At 39.5% G+C, this 17,293-nt stretch overlaps 2 protein-coding genes across 3 annotated transcripts; both read right to left on the bottom strand.

Moving 5' to 3' along the window:
* Window positions 1–4,842: 4,842 nt before the first annotated feature.
* LOC148703727 (uncharacterized) lies at window positions 4,843–8,499 on the bottom strand. Of its 2 annotated transcripts, XM_089929271.1 has the most exons (6): window positions 6,966–8,499; window positions 6,251–6,851; window positions 6,067–6,159; window positions 5,733–5,837; window positions 5,204–5,637; window positions 4,851–5,059 (listed from the first exon to the last, which is right to left on the bottom strand). In XM_089929271.1, coding segments are annotated over exons 2-6 (762 nt in total). In that variant the 5' UTR covers window positions 6,380–6,851; window positions 6,966–8,499; the 3' UTR covers window positions 4,851–5,058. The 2 variants fall into 2 exon arrangements, with proteins under 2 accessions (XP_089785396.1, XP_089785397.1); XM_089929270.1 differs by having other exon boundaries at window positions 4,843–5,637.
* A 1,745-nt stretch (window positions 8,500–10,244) lies between these two features.
* LOC120108392 (putative disease resistance RPP13-like protein 3) lies at window positions 10,245–16,831 on the bottom strand. The gene is made up of 4 exons (XM_089928530.1): window positions 16,471–16,831; window positions 16,245–16,374; window positions 11,561–14,326; window positions 10,245–10,477 (listed from the first exon to the last, which is right to left on the bottom strand). The coding sequence occupies exons 1-3, from the start codon at window positions 16,829–16,831 to the stop codon at window positions 11,575–11,577; spliced, it is 3,243 nt and encodes a 1,080-aa protein (XP_089784656.1). The 3' UTR covers window positions 10,245–10,477; window positions 11,561–11,574.
* Between the last annotated feature and the right edge of the window lie 462 nt (window positions 16,832–17,293).

Genomic DNA, 17,293 nt, shown 5'->3' with positions numbered 1-17,293 from the left:
ATATCCTTAACCAGTTTCAAAATAACTCAAACCACCACACTTCCGCTGCGCACTCTGATTTAATCCATTAAATACTCTAAAGCCTCTAAATGATTTATGACCAAAATATCGCTTTGCACTTGGAGTAAGAAAATCCAAATTTCAAAACTTTAATTGAGCAGAACCTCCAAATCTCTCTATCCTCAATTTATGTAGAGTATACTAACCATAACTAGCACTCAAGCCATTAATCATGTTTAAGGTCACTACATGATCTTCACCACCATTTTAGAATCCAAAATATCTAGGTTTAATTTAAAATAAATTAACCTTGGATTTCCTCCGCAATTCGATTAGACAATCTACGTTGATCTTCTTTCCAAAAAGATTTACTTCAAATTCAATGGATTAGAGGTCAGTGAGCCAATACACTATGATTAGAAATTAACTCTATCGATCTCCAGATCTTTTTTCACCAAGATTCTCAACATCCATCAGCAATGGTATATATGATAATTCATGTAAGCATCTCATGACCGAAGTCTCTACTCAATATGACATTTATTAGTGGCTTCATCAACAATGACAAAAGACCCCTGCTCAAATCTTAAACCTAGGCTTGAGTTTTAAATTAACACATCAAATAGTCTTCTATAATTATAAGTAAAATTCAGTAATCCAATCCAAACATGAGAATTCAAATAATTAGAATTCCCCCGTCAATATGCATACTCTATGGCCTCAAAATAATCAAATACAACAATAGGAAATAGACCTATTTGCAATATCCAACATGCCAGCACCAGATATAATCCACATACATATTCAACTTCGAAGAATATTCCTTTCAATATTATGAAATCTTCTTAGCTCACTCCAATACTATGGAAGATCTACATACAAATCTCACTCTAATAATTAGCAGCAAAATCAAAAGTACAATCACATCAAAATCTATATCAAGTTCGAACTTTCAAGTCATTTAAATAATATATGAGCATGGCATAACCGATATGCCATTGTTGACCTTCCTACACTTATTTTAGGTCAAACTTCTCTTATCATGATCAAAGATAATTTATACTTTCCTTCCACACTCATCGAAAACCAAACCCGATGCATACATTTTATCACTATGCCCAGTGATCTTACACCGTAAGCACTGAATTTAATTGTCACGTCCCAAGTGATCATAACCTTAAGCTATGATATATTTCTGTCACGATCCCTAATGATCTTAAACATATGCTCAGATTCCAATTCATCACAATTTTTAATGATCTTAAACCTCAAACTCTAATGCCACTAAGGCCACAGTCCCTAGTGCTCTTAAACCTTAGATTATAATATCATTCTTGTTACAATCTCAAGTGATTACAAACCAAGGCTCTGATAGTTTTCCTATCATAATTCCCCACTCACACTCAGCTGAACCTAAATCCTAGGATACCTTAACCTTAAGCTCTGATACCACTCTGTCACGCCGCAAATCCATCACTCGGGTCGACCACGTGACATGGCCACATAATCCCTAAAGTAAAATCCTAGAGATCATGCAAGGCCTAAAAGGTACAATATTCATATAAATGCCAAAATTAATGATTAATGTAATTAAATCAAATCCAACTAAAATGTATTGATTAATTACATGATTTCAAATGTCCACAAACAAAAGATAAATTAACTTCTAACTATCTAGCAGTCAGACTCCATATCGATCTCATTTCTCGTTCCACCCGATGGACTCTACAAATCCAGTGCCTCTGAAAAAGAAAGTAAGTGTAGTATGAGCTTTTCCAGCCCAGTAAGAATCCCAACAGCCACACACAGTAATAATAATAAAATAATCAAAGCAACAAATAAATGTCATTTCATCATTCAAAAAGCTCAACAAACAACAAGTATATATAACCAGTACATATACATAAATCCTTTTTACACATTATGTGATCCACTTTCGTATTACTCTGATTCCCAAGTTTTAAGATATTTCACTTCTGGCTTTGGACTAACCAAGATCATAACCCAGTCCAAGACTGCACAAATCCCACGCATAAGCTCGTGGCAGCTATCCCACGCGTAAGCCCATGGAGGCTATCCTACGCATAAGCTCGTAGAGGCTATCCCATGCGTAAGTCCGTGGAGGCTATCCCACGCATCAGCTCGTGGCGGCTATCCTACGCATAAGCTCGTAGAGGCTATCTCATAACAAGGCTAGTCCAAACCATTTTACATGTCTAATTTCACATGTTTAATCAAATTTTCATCACATCACATATTTTTATGTATTCTCAAAAATATGATAATTCTTCCCACTTTAATTATTCTAATATTTTCATAATAAATCAAATGCACACCTCATATGTGTCATACAAGCTCATAAAATTAATAACAACATACTGATAAAAATATATACAACGATAAATCCAATACATGCATAAATAGAGGTGCTCAGATGTAAGGATTCTTACAGAAATTTGTAGACTGACTCACATGGTTCCGAATCACGACCTACGAGCTAGGGTGCTGAGTCTCCTGATCAAAATCTTCTGGCACCGCTGACTCTTCCCCTACAACATCAATTATGATTCACAAACAAAATTATTTAATATTTAATATTCTAAATCATAATCCACATCTACTATGGGGCCCATTATCAGGTCCCCAATCATCTCAATCCCTCCAGATCTAGGGACAGTCGGGGTGGCCCGACTCCCATCCTTGTACCACCGACAATATCGTCGCCAGCCGTGACTGCTGCCATGCCGGCGACGATGGCCAGTCTCGGTGAAGAGACCAAGAGAAGGGTGGATGGGAGAGAAGGGTTCTTCCCTTCCCTTCTCCCTTCACGGATAGGAGTACATCTCCCATCCTCCACCTCTTTGGTCCAAGGGCAACAACCATGATGGCTGTGCCCTCACTTTCCCCAACTCGACAACGACTCGGTGACCATTGGCTGAACCATCATCGGCCACCACTCCGGCGATGATGGCCGGCCAAGAGAGGGAGGGATGAAAAAGTCGGCAGAGGTCGGAAGGCCTTCTGTCTTCTTCTTCTTCCCTAAGACCCGGAAGGACCCCCCCTCCTCCAACATCAACAGAAGGCCATCCTCATGGTGGCTCGGCATTCATCCGATGGCAGCCACACAGTGGCTCAGATCTTCCCTTTGTCACCGGCCCGCAGCCAACCGACGAGAGGAAAAGAAGGGAGTGGGATCACGAGGAAGATGACCTCGGATCCACTACTCCCCATCACCAATCAAACCAGAAACCCTCATCAACTCCTCCCACAATCCCGATTCAACCCCCAAGGCCATAGATTCCGGCCAACCCGGCGGCCGGCGGCGGCAAGCTCTGGAAGAGAGAGGCTGAAATAGGGGCACCCTGTTTCGGACTCTTCTCCAATGATTCACTGGCCAAAACCCAGGCAAAACAACCCAAAAACCTAGCAAATGAATTGCAAGGATGGAACCACACTTACCTCAGCCCGACAGGGTGCTCCGGCGATCTTTCCGGCGAGAAATCGGAGGGAGCGAGCTTGGATCAAATTCCTCTCTTCACCCGATTTGTGGATGGTCTTCATCGAAGGAAAGGGGGGGGAAAGGGGGCTTTAAGGCTTCCTCCGCGGCCAGCCGGATCTCGGAACCGTCGCCTCTCCGGCGCTTGGTCTCCTCCGGCGGATCAACTCACGCCGCCGCCCCCTCCTGTAACTCCTCCTTTCCACGATCATGCCTAGGGCACGATCGTAATAAGGGGGATGGGCCTGGTCTTTTCGGGCCGACCCGTCAACCCTTTCATTTTTTTTTCTGGGTTTTCACAAATCATTTATAGCCTATTTACATAAACACAATTAATATTGGATATTTCGATTATTGAAATATATTTACACGATTTAGTAAATATTTTAAAATTAATTATGCATATATTAGAAAATATATTCCTTATTACAAATCAAATTTATTTGTAATGTAAATAATATATTATTAATAATAAATCCTATGTTAGATTTTTTTGATAACTAATATATATTTGTTAATCATTTACCAATAATTAAAATTTATTAATTAATGTATTGATATATTAAATAATTAACATTTATAATTATCATTAATCAATATGTTAGGATATTTATAATATATTTTTGTTGAAGGCTTTTGAGAACCAAAATATAAGAGTACTGTAGTAAAGGCTAAGAGGCTGATCATTGCTACTTCAAATAATAGAATTTAGTCTTAAGATACTACCAGATCACTACAAGAAAATACATATTCAGCGACTAAGATTCTAGTCGCCGAATAACCATATTTGGTCGCCGAAACCTTTTCGCGACTAGAATACTCTTCGTCGCCGAACCCTAGTCACTGAAAGGTTTTGGTGACCAATATTGTGTGGTCACCTAAGGTACACCAACAACGACCAACGTTTGGTTGCCGAAGCAACTTTTCAGCGACCAAATTTGTTGTCGCTAATTCCAACGCCGACCAAATAGTTGGTCGTGGAATGTTTGTCTTCCGCTACCAAAAAAATGGTCACTGAATGTCTATCTTCCCCCACCAATAGTTTGGTCGTAGAATGTATTGGAATGCATTGGCAACAAATATTTTTTGGTGGCAGAAAGTATTAACCTGTATTTAATTAATAATTCAAATTATAAGCTTAATATTTATTTTTGGGCTCGTTCCAAATCCTGTACAACCAACACAGCCTATCCATTATCCATATTGCACAATACATTTGCTCATCCAAATAGAAGTATACACAATGTTGGAGAATCCATAATCATTCATTATAAATATCATCAGCTATAAGTCTAAAGTCAAGCAAACCTATTAACCATTCATCAAAATGTTTCATCCATATCATATGTTAAGGTGATAATCATCACCAAACACATCAAAATGTAAATTAAAAATTCCAAAATATCTGATCTTGCAATTCATCCAAACAACCATCATGTAGATAAAAATATGAATAAACAAAAAACTGAATTCTGCTTGTAGACAACTCCACCATGATCATCTGAACAAAAGCTATCCATATACCAAAAACTAGATTCACATGCTCATAACTCCACCATGTATCTGAGAAAGCAAAAAAGAATACACAATCAATAACCACATGTGAAAAATAATAAACTAAAATTCAAGTATAAGTTCACAATGATATTTCGCTTAATTTGGTCCAAATATCTAAATAACCTACGTAATATAAATGAGAATACATACCAACGAGTATTTGTGCCACCAGTTGAATACATGGCCCCATCATGATGGATAGACGACTTATGCGTTTGAGTCTTTTCCTTTAAGAACTCTGTCACCAAACTTGTAAGATGTGCAATTTGCTTCTGTTCTTCCTCTCGCTCTTTCTTTTCCTCCTCACGCTCTCTCCTCTCCTGTTCCAATTGCCTCCGCAGCTCCTCACGCTCCATCTCACGTTCCATCTTCATCTCCTCCATCTCAGCTTTAAGTTTCTGTAACTCCCCAACATGGTCTTGTGACACACGACTAGGTGTGGAAGAAGATAAAGAGGGCTTCGGCCCATCCCCAAATCCAAGAATGTATCTCTTCCTTTTTTCAAGTGCCTGCCTAGACATCTCCTCTGATGTTAATTGCACACCGGATTGGGAAGATTCTTCTCGCAAGCTCAACATCTTTGACTGTCAATGCAAAGGTAACAATATAATTAAATGTATATATAATCTTGCAAAAGCATAAAGTGATTTAAATTATTATTGAGATTTTAGATACCTACATGTTTCACGGCGCAAATAGGATCAATCCACTCTTTATTCTTCTTGGTATGAGTTTTCTTATAGAATTCTGGAAATTCAAGGTTTTCAGAACCATTAAACTCCGGCTGCAAAGTGTAATTTAGATTAGCATATAGCCACTATATAATAAGAAAACTAGAATAACTATCAGATCTACTTGCATAAAAGGATTCCAAAAATATACTTGCAGCAAACTAGAATAAAAAATCTACTTGCAGCAAATTGTCTATTTTACAATAGCCAAAACTATCCCATAGACTGTTTCACAGGCAATTCACTAAAAATATAGCCAGTACATACTCAAAAATATATTACCTGTATAGTCATTGTTGCAACAAATGACCGAGATCCTGAACAATGATTGTACTCAAACTTTTTCCTATTCTTTTTGCCAGCTTTTGATCTCACCTTCAAAAAAAATACAAATTAAAAATCTAAAGAAAATATTATGATCAAATATTTTACTTATAAACTCTGAAGCACTAAATATGTAAGTTACCTTGTGTTCTTTGCTTTTCCACACATCGTCAATTAAGTGGCGCCAATCCTCTTGAGTCACATGTTCGTATGGATGACTATAAGGGTCCACATGTAAGACGTTCTTAAGATGCTTGTAATGCAATTTCATATTGTGCCTCCAATTTCTGTGAATATTGTAGCATTTTCTGTGGACAGCTTGTTGAGCTACTAGATTGCCATGAGAATCATCCGAGATTTTGAACTTGTCCTAAAAACATAAGTAAAATCATTATGTAGTATGATCAATGCAACTATTACAAGTATCTAAAAAAATATTATGCAATAAATAATTACAAGGATAGATTGTATGATAGCAGATTGAGTAGACTCGTCTACATGCCGCCATGTCGGTATGCCCTTAATTGGACACATTCTCCTAATATACACCCCCAACAGACTGGCTACCTTTGGGGCATTAATACCACATAAAGCATTCCACTCATCAAGTACTGGAACAGAAAGCTTTTCTCCGCCATTCTGGGCAATGAGCTTATCAATTCCTTTCCCAACTGTCTTACCCCGCACGCGCTTTGATGATGAACCTGCTAAAATAGTTAAATACTTTAGGCCATAAGACAAACCTGCTAATGATAGATAAAGAGAACGCAAAAAAAAAACACAAAATCACTGAAATGCCATCATTTTACCAAGAGTATCTTAGCAATAACAAGATTCAGAAAGATGAGTTTTCTCACCCACGCTGTTGGCAATAATAGGTGGACTTGAAAGCTCGTGGGTTTGCTGGGTAGAAAAGGTGGGGAGCAGAGTAGGTTGGGCAGCCATCACGGGCACAAGTTCAGCATCTCCAGAAGAATTCAGTTCTTCATTATCAGATGGCAGATACTCTTCATCATTATCGCCATTGCTAATCTTGTTCGGTCCTTCATTACCATTCTGATTTGAACCAAACAATGCCTTGGACATACCCGGTATGCCAAGAGCCTCTAATCTCATTGAGTTCATTTCAATCCTTTTTTGCCTTTGCCTTTCGTATCCCGTCAGCTTCTGGGACAAGCACCCAGGCTTCACAAATTTTTTACCTACTTTGTGCATCTTTCATAATAAAAACCAGATAGATACATTACATTCAGCCATAAAGAAATATGGAGTAAAAAGTACATCACACTCTCCATAAAAAATAGAAGCATGTAAGATAAAAATGGATGATTTTCATTAACATATAAAACAGAAGCATGTAAGATAAAAATGGATGATTTTCATTAACATATAAAACAGAAGCATGTAAGATAAAAATGTTCAACTTTGCTATAGATAGATCATTAGAGAAATATATCATAGCTCTAAATCTACGAGTGTATCACTGTCACTATCAATGTCTTCTTCTTCATCGCTAGGCTCCTCCATTACTTCATCGACACTCCCCCCGGCTTGATCTCGCCCACGGCACTGCAAAATGACCTCCTCTTGAATAATTTCAGCATCAATATCATATCTGCGCAAATCCATTGTGGTTGGCTCTTCAATGAAAATTGGTTCAACGTCATTGGTTTCATCTTGTTGGAATGCATGATTGAGAACAATGGTTTCTTCAACATCATTGGGTTCTAAATCACTCATCTGTGGCACCCTTCGTGGTCCCCTTCAACAACTAACCCACTATTCTGGCTTTTACGGCGGTTGTCACGTTCGATGGTATGGAATCGGACACCGTTACAAAAGCACCCTGAATATATGTTGACTATCGGACGAGGACCGTTGGCCAATGACCATAATTCATCAGTAGCTTCCGGTGATCGCTGGTTTCGAAGTTGAGTCATCTATAACAAAAAAGTGACATAATATGTTACTTCACTTTCAAATGCAAGGATAACGGTCGTACATGTTAATTAATTTTGCTTACGCGATCTTTGAACCACTTGGGAAATTCTTTACGTTGTCTGTTTGTGATGTCAACTTCACTCTCACCTTGTATGTAGTTCTTGTGTTCCCTATTCGACATTCCGTAACGTATAAGTAACATATAAGTCTAAAACAACTAAATATACAATAGCTGAACCTTAATAAGCAAGTTAAAAAAACATACTCTCGATATTGATCCACTTCTGAATTATTGTATAAGACAAACCATTCAGCCATCTCGAGTTCTCGATGTTTTAGATGCGAGAGCCCTATTATCAACGAGAATGTATATGGCTCCAAAGCGTAAACTGTTTCGCATGCTGGTGTGGGAGGGGGGCATATGGGAAATCACTGCAGCTTCCCTTATTTTATCATTTCTGTCTTTGTTTCGAGTCCCTATTTTTTCTTTGACTACTCTCTAATTAGCTACATTATTGTCAATTACGCCATCACTAGCTTGAAATATAATATTATCAATTGTCCCATCACGGATGGAAAACATGACAGTGGTCAATCTAAAGTTAAAATAAATTGATATATTTCATATGCACTCTTGAAATGAACGGATGGGTGAGGGCATTGGATTAGCTATGTTAATAAAGTTTGTCTATTATCGACACAATTGATTGCCCTATTATGTGCAAGAAATGTGACACTATTTATTGCCCCATCATGGGCAAGAAAGATGAAGCTATCGATTGCTTCATCATGGGTGAGAAACATGATATTTTTTGTTGTCCCATTACAAGAGAACGTGATCGTTGCCTATCCAAAGTCAAAATAACTTAAATTACTTATGGACTACTCTTGAGATATTGGTCGAATTCGCGTGTCTTAGGTTATGATATGATTATAAATTGTTTATGATGAACTACTATTGAAAAGAAAATCATTTATTGTCTACAAAATAGTGAAAATAAAATTCAAGTTCTGGATGATTGGCATGTGTATTTCATGATAATAATAGATTAATATTATTCTAATGACTATATTTGTTACGGAATGTTTGTTGTTGGCTATCAATTTATTTGTTCATTTATTTATATTGATGTTTGCATTTGTATGAGGATTCTTACTGAGTTATTAACTCATGCCAATTCTTATCTTTCTTTTCAAAGCCACATGATTCTTAGTACTTGGTTGAGATTTGCGGTCTACTTTATTAATGAGAGGTGAAAAGAATTTAGAAGATCTTCAATACTATTGGATGTTTGGACATTGTAGTTGGCTTATTTTTTGTTAAAATAGTGGGCTCTAATTTTATTCTCCGAATTGGTGATTTCATTGATGTTTTCTTCATTCAATAAACCTGGCATATTTCTTAGAGTTTTACCCCATACAAAGTGCAGCAGTGTCACATGCAATAGAGTCAGTTTCTAGGATTCGTAGAGTCTACAACTTCACTTAATCACAAGTGATTGGTTTGAGTAAAAAATCTTACCAATTAATTTAAAATAACTATGTCAAATTAGCATCCGCAGTTTGCGTAAATTTGAAGGAATGGGATAGAGAAATCTATGTCAAATGCACCTATAATGGTATTCAATTGTTAGAAACAGAATTCTCCAAAGATTGGTTAACAGATGGTATTTATATAAAGGTTCTATTTCTTTTATGTTTTAAAGCTTGGTGAAGATATAAAATATCATCTGATCATAGACATTCAATGAAAAGCAGGACAAGATGAAATTTTTGTCTTTCTAACAATTTGGAGGATGGAAGTAGAAGTTCCTTTTGGTTCTCTCCAAAATGACCTTCTTTTTCGAGCCTATTTATAAAGAACTTCAAAGAAAAAGAAAAACTAAGTTTCCCCATGCATCTTCTTTTGAAATGTCATAGATCCTTTTTACCAAGCCATTGGCAATAAGTGTCGTCGAGAAAAATAAACTTTATGCTGTGATCTTATTGAAGCTGCGTGGAGCTTTGCTCTTGCTTTTCTTGGAAAAAAATAGAGAAACATGAACTTTATGTGAGGTTGAGATACAGTTCAGTGAATATGCTAATATTAAATCGAAAAATGTACAAAGCTATTGTTTTAAGGATGCTACTGAAGAAACAACGGAAAAGAAGATTGCATCAGAATATAACATACATCGCCAAATATTTGCAAGTCGAAATAGAAGTTCATGTGTGAAAAGCATTATCAAATACATTACAGAAAATTAACAATTCCATCAAATCTAAAGAAACATATGACATGGAAATGAAAAATAAGAACTAATACAATCAAGAGTTCTTTGGTTCCATAAGAAATAGCTAGAAGTATTGCTTTGTATATATTAAAGAAAGGCAGAAAACCTTATTGACTGGATCATCACTTCAGCTAATGCCAATTAAAGCAATCACCCTACAAGACAAGAAACACCACAGTTGTTACTTACTTAGATGGAAATGATAAAGTTATTCACTCGATTCTTTTTTAGGTAGATCATAAAGCATGGGCAACCTTTGGCACAGTGGAAATTTAGCAAATAAATAAAAAACCCAGCCTTTTAGAAGGAACTAGAAATAAATTCCTTGATGCATTGAATTGAGAAAAAACTCAAAACTAGCGAGAACCAAGATTCTTTCAATGATATTCATCTTTCAATGAAGGGTGCATTTAGATTTACTATAGTACGGACAATATATTAGTCGTTGGCATTATATTTGAAATTACAAAGTTATCTATGATTTGTAAAAGAAGAGTCGTGCCCAATCCTTCGCAATCATTTAACCGGAAATTTTCTACATTGAGTAGAATATTCCAAATTTTTGATTTTCTCTACCGATGAATTCAATTTTTTTTAACAAATCTAGGTAGATAAAGTCATGATTGGAACTTTAAAAAATGAATGCAGCAAGAGAATTAGTGCATGTTGCTGTGTGATTTACGTATGCACAAGAAACATATTAACAATCAATTATTGGATTGATGGGTTACCACCTTTTGACTAAATAAAAAAGATCACGTTGGAGGAGTCATAGTATCACAACCAACTGTAATAACAATAATTTTCCCCTAATGTTTAGAGCACATATTCTGAGTTTTCCAATGTTTACTTTCTAGTTTTTCTAAATGTTCTTAGCCGGTCCCAGGTTTATGAATCGTCTTATCAGTGTCCTAATGCATGAGGTGCTGTAAGAGGTGGATTGAGTTATCACATCCTATCATCCAACTATTTGTATTTGACAAAAAACAACCAGAAATAGTGAAGGTCAATCTCTAGTATGATCAGTAGTCCTTGGTTGAGTTCAATGATCTGTTTTCTTAAGCTCGATAAGGGAAAGAATTTTAGAATAAAAATTTCAGCAATTAGAACATTCGGAGAAGATCAGAGAGAAATAAATCACAATATTCTGCATGATATTATGTCAAACATGTTTTCATTAGTAGGATCTCGAGGAATGAAAATAACAGAGGAAATAGAGGAGAGGGGGAGTGACTTACAGGTACTGCTGATATTATCTCTGATCAATTTCATCTTGAAAAATAATGGAGGGGATGTGCCGAACCTCATTTCTGACCTTGTCATTGAAGTCACGGGGCATTTGAATCAGCTTCAGTTCTCGAAGTGTGGTCACCTGCTGCAATCCCTTGGGAAGCATCTTCAATTTCGGGCACCAATTGATAGTTAAGTGGGTAAGGTTGGGCATTGCCCCAACCTCCACTCTCCATTCCTCTAAATTTTGGAGATCAAATAATATTAAGTATCGCAACCGAGGAAAGCCACCAGTAGAACACAACATGCTCTTCCCTACGTATGCACGTAATAACAGTTGGAGAAACCTAAGATTTGACAGCTTCTCTAGTGCCGGCATTGGGTCTTGCTCCAAAAGAGAATAAGATAATTTGAGCTTGGTGAGGTTTAGTGGGAGTTGACTGCTGTCTAGGAGCTGCTGCTGTTGTTTGAGTAACAACCGTCCATGCAGTGTCAATGAACGGACCTGGTGCAATTTTGGTGCCCGAGCAAAAAGGACGTCCCCAGGGATTATACGTCCGGGCAAACTCAGAGTGAAGGAGACGAGGCTGTCCATTTTCTCGAGCGCTTTTCCAAGTGATTCTGCAAACATTGTGTCACATGCTTTATCAATCGCCTCCCTGGTGAAGTCTGGTGTAGTAGCCCATTTTTTTATGAATCTTATGCCCAGTAAACGGACAATATCTATATCTTCCATATGAAACTCAAACTCCTCAATTTCCAGAGTCTGCAAGTTCTTGCGATCACCACTCATCGGTGCGCTTAGAAACATATATGTATTAATATATACATGCCTAAGTGTCCGGATTTTCCAAAATGATTTCGGAAGCCAATAAATACGTGTATGCCTCACATCCAGAGTCTGTAGATTCAGGAGATGTCGGATGGAAGATGGCAGTCTCTTCAAACCAGTCCTTCCCAATCCCAGGTATCGTAGATGTATCATCCTGCCGATCTGTTCTGGTAACTCCTTCAAATCTCTTGTGCCCTCCAGATCCAGCACCCTTACCAAGTTTAACCCATTCAAAAATCTTCCCCCACTAGTCAAATTTAAACTGAAGCCCAGCAAAGTGCGGAGATGCCGTGAGGAAACAGCAGCCTCGTCATTTATACGATTGTAGAAAGCTGCACGATGACTTGATATACGATCAGATACTCCCACGTCCTCACTGCTGCAAACATGAAGAAATTCATCCTTTTTGGCGTCTTCAAGGCCAAAGTCGCGTAACAGATCATGGATGCGTATGCTCTTAACCAGCCCACGAGCCATGCTTCTCTCGACAACCTGGATCATGCACCTCTGCACCAACTCATCCAACCAATCCCTTGCGGTGTCTTCCATTGTCTGTCGCTGCTCTTGCAGTATGAAACCTTCGGCGACCCACAACCTAACTAATGTGGAAACAGAGATAATGGAGTCCTCTGGAAACGCAGCAATGTATAGAAAACATGGTTTTAATGGATATGGCAAGTCGCTGTAGCTTAAACCCAATATATTGTGGCATTCCTTCCCATCTCTAGTAGATACCCAGTTCATGCTCTGAGCTACTTTCAACCATGTATCGTAGCTAGGATCTTTCCTCGACAGAAGGCCCCCTAACACCACCAGTGCAAGAGGAAGTCCACCACACTTCTTTGCAAGCTTCTGGGCCAATGCCTCCAACTCAGTTGGGACATCTTGATTTGGTGGCAATGCCTTCCTACGAAATAGTTTCCAGCTCTCTGTGTCGTCTAAAAGGTGCAGTTCATGTGGAGGAATCCATGGCTCGGCATCTTTTGCAACCTCAATGTTACGTGTAGTAAGCAGTATTCTGCTGCCTCTGTTCTCATCAGGAAAGACTCGCTGCATTTCTCTCCAAACATCAACTCTCCATACATCATCCATCACGACCAAATACATTTTGTCTCTTAGGAAATCACGGAGCATCTGTCTCACGTCTTCTTCACCCATCTGCTGCGCTAAGTCTCCTTTCCTCTGTTTGATTCCCATTACTTTTTTCATGATGTCCTTCACTAGCTCGATACCTCGGTAGCTCTGAGAAACTGAAACCCAAGCGAAGGTATCGAAATGTTCTCTAATTGCAGGGTCATTATATACTTTTCTTGCAAGGGTGGTCTTGCCTAGGCCACCCATACCCACTATAGAAATTACACGTCGTGCTTTCTCATTCTCATCAAGCAGTCGACTCACTAATTTTTTCTTATCATTCTCGAAGCCTACAACATCAGTGTCATCATCATCAGAGTGAGGAGAGGATTCTCTGAGTGATTGCCAACTTTCATCCACTGCGCTACTTTGACCTGGATTGACAAGGTTATACCTTACTGTGCTATCGGAAATACTCTCGATCTTGATCTTTATCTGCTCAATTCTGGTACTAATTTTATGGAGGGTGATCAATTCACAAGGTTTGTGCGAGTACCTTGAAATGGAGCCCATGCAGCCTCTCCTTTGGTGTCGCCTCTCGCCCATGTAATTGATGGTGTCTATAACGTCTTCCATTTCATATGCTACACCTCTCATCTGCGTAATCCAGCTCTCCATTGTTGCATCTCCTCTCTTCCTTCTTGAATTTGCATCTTTGAGGAAACCTTGCAACTGCTGGAGTTGTGTTTTCACCCAATCGATCTGTCTGCGCACACCACCCAAGGAAGCAGCTGCTTGTACGAGAAGGTTGGTAAGCTGAGAGACGACCTTGGAAACCGGAGACTTAACCATCTTTCCTTCCCTCTCTCTTACTCACAGGAATAATGTTTCCGACAATACGGTCAAATGAAGGAGCCAAGAGGAAGAAGGAGAGGCCTTTCTCTCTCCGGAACAAGAGCTCAATTCTGATGCTTTCCGCAGTCAAAAATAATAATAAAAAGAATCTGATGCTTTCCTCCAGCAATAGCCATAGAATTTTCCTGCTTTTAGTCAATAATGCAGGAAGTGAGAAACTTTCCCCAAAATTTATTAATTAAAATTCAACTTCAGGACAGCATCAGAAATTCCTAGGGAATTCGGGAACAACATCTCACCTTTGGGACAGCATCAGATTCAAAAGAGAAAATCAATAGCAAGAACATTTCGATCGACTTTTTATTCGTTTTGCCACTAAAGAATAACATTTAGATGCCATAAGCAAGTCATGATGATCATCTTCATTTGCTCATAGATACTATAAGCAAATTGGATAAATGCAAACGACTTCTTTAGGATTAATGGAAAAAGCTTGAATCAAAAATATCATGATGCAACTTTCTTCTCTCTAATCAAAAATTAGAGAGAAGAGAGAGGAAACAAGAGAGAGAAATAAGAGAGGGATGGCTCTCTCTCTTCCTCCTCTTCTTCTCTCTCTCTCTTTTTTTTTTTTTTTTTCTTTCTTCTTTTCTTTCTTCCGTGGGAAAACAGAGGAGGAAGGGGAACGGCTGAAAGCTGCCGTAGTCATGGTGGTCCGACCAAGCGGCGGTGGCTTCCAGCAGAGGGAAGTTGTCGTCGGCGGCAGCCGGCAACTATCAACCCAAAAACAGGGCCGAACAGGGGGTGGTCATGGCTCGATTGATCTCGGTCCCAATCCGCTCGTCGGCGACTGGGAGCTGCGGAGAGGCCGGGAGCTACGGCAACGAGCGCCGGCAGCGAACATGACCGGAAAAAGGAAGAGAAACGGCGAAAACAGAGGACAGAGAATAGGGGAGTTTTCCAATCGAATTTCGGCCACTTTCTCGGTCAGTGGCCGCCATTCCTAGTCGTGGAAAGGAGAGGAAGAAAATGGGAGGAAGGATAGGGCGTTACCTTGGCTCCGGCGGTGTCCGGCAGCCCCGATTTCCGGCGAGCACAGTAACGGGCAGCTGTGAACTCAATGGGAAAAGGAAGAAGAAGGAGAGGGAAAGAAAGAATAGAGCTTGAGGTGGTGGGCTCAGGGGGTTGGGGAAGAGGCAAGCCTCCTTGGCTCTCGGAAGTCGACTCCTACCGGGAGGCGGACGGAGGGTGGGAGAAGAATACTTACTGGTGGGAGTCTTCCTCTCCGTTTTACTCTTTTCTTTCTCTTTTTCTTTTTTGATGTGAGCTTGGGCTGGGCCAAGCTCGGGCTGGGCCAAGCTCGGGCCAGGCCGGTCAAGCGGACCGGGCCATCACACCAGTACCGAAGAAATCCTACACCCAAGGAAGAGCATTTTCATTCCCTGGAATTTAACTATTATCTCAGCTAGCCAGGATAAAAGTAATAGCAATTGCTCTTTGCAAGGATCTGGTCTTGTAAGTGGTCTTTATGCTCCAAGCCGGATGATTGGTGCTGTTTTGGGTGGTTCGGCTGTAAAGTGATAAACTTAGCAATTCTAGGAAATGCTGCCATTGCCCAACCATAGGCCATGCACTGGTAAGTTTTTGTAGAACATTAAGCCCCCATTTGGTGGAGCTTTTTTTTTTTTTTTTGTTACAACGGTTGCTCATCCTATCCTAATATAGGTATAGCTAATAGAATCAAGAGCACCAATCTGACAAAACTGCGAAGGAAGGATATCCTGGTCAATCCATAGAACCCCTTCGGAGTGCTGTGCTGCAAATGATGCAACCCAATCGGCAACCCTATTTGCCTCCCTATATATATGCACTACCTAAAAGTTAATACAGTCTCTCACCATCCGCCGGATGTCATCGAGTAGGGGACTCACATCCTCCTCCGCCCCTCTTCGCACAACCAATCGATAACTGTGGTCGAGTCGCCCTCAAGGATGATGCGCTCTGCCTTCAACAGCCGTCTCGTGTAGGAGATACCTTGCTGCCCGAGCTCCACCTCTAAAGCTGACATACATTAAAATTTCATCATCATCAGAGTGAGGAGAGAATTCGCCGAGGGATTGCGAAATTTCATCCACTGCACTACTTTCACCTAGATACCACGGATCCTTTCCTTTATATTTCCAATTTCATGTAGGGTGAACAATTCATGAGGTTTGTGAGAGTACCTCGAAATAGTGTCCATGAAGCCTCTCTGACGTTGCCTCTCAGCCATGAACTTGACCCTGTCTATGATGTCTTCCACTTCATATGCCACCTCTCTTATCTCACGTATCCAGCTCTCCATTCTTTCATCTCCTCTCTTCCTTCCGGCGTCTGCATCTTTGAGGAAATCTTGCAATAGACGGAGTTCTGTTTCCACACATTTGATCTGATTGTTCACACCACGCAAGAAAGCAGCTTCTTGTACGAGAAGGTTGGTAAGCTGAGACACGACATTGGAAACCAGAGACACAGGCATCTCTCCTTCCTCCTCTCTCACTCAGACAAAGAAGATTTTAGAGGATGGCCGAACGTATGAGGCCAAGAAGGAGAGTCCTTGATCTATGGGAAAGAAGTTCTCAGACCGGATGCTATCCGTCACTAATGGCCGGGGAATCTTCTCCATAGTCTATGCAAGAAACTTTTTTTTTCTAAAAAAAATGAGACTCTCTACATGAAAATTAATATAAGAAGTTCAATTACTTTAGCTACTCTTATTACCATGTGAGTTGAGGATTAATTTATTCCGACATTCAGACACTTTCACGTGACTTGAGGTTTAATTTATTCCGACATTAAGACATTGTTGCCAGAGCTAGACTGTCATTAGCTGGTACAGGAAGAATCACTGTAGCACCGAGCCAACATAAATTTTTAGGCCCTATTTGGGGGAGCCATTGGAAATAGAACTTTTGAAAGTGGAGCCATTGGAAGTAGAGAT

This window comes from Phoenix dactylifera, chromosome 2 (assembly GCF_051530095.1).
Source record: "Phoenix dactylifera cultivar Ajwa chromosome 2, Ajwa_hap1_PhDact_Kaust_v1.1, whole genome shotgun sequence".
In the NCBI taxonomy this organism is placed as follows: Eukaryota; Viridiplantae; Streptophyta; class Magnoliopsida; order Arecales; family Arecaceae; genus Phoenix; species Phoenix dactylifera.
The sequence above is the reverse complement of the archived record's forward strand: the minus strand, read 5'-3'. Positions and strand labels throughout refer to the sequence as shown.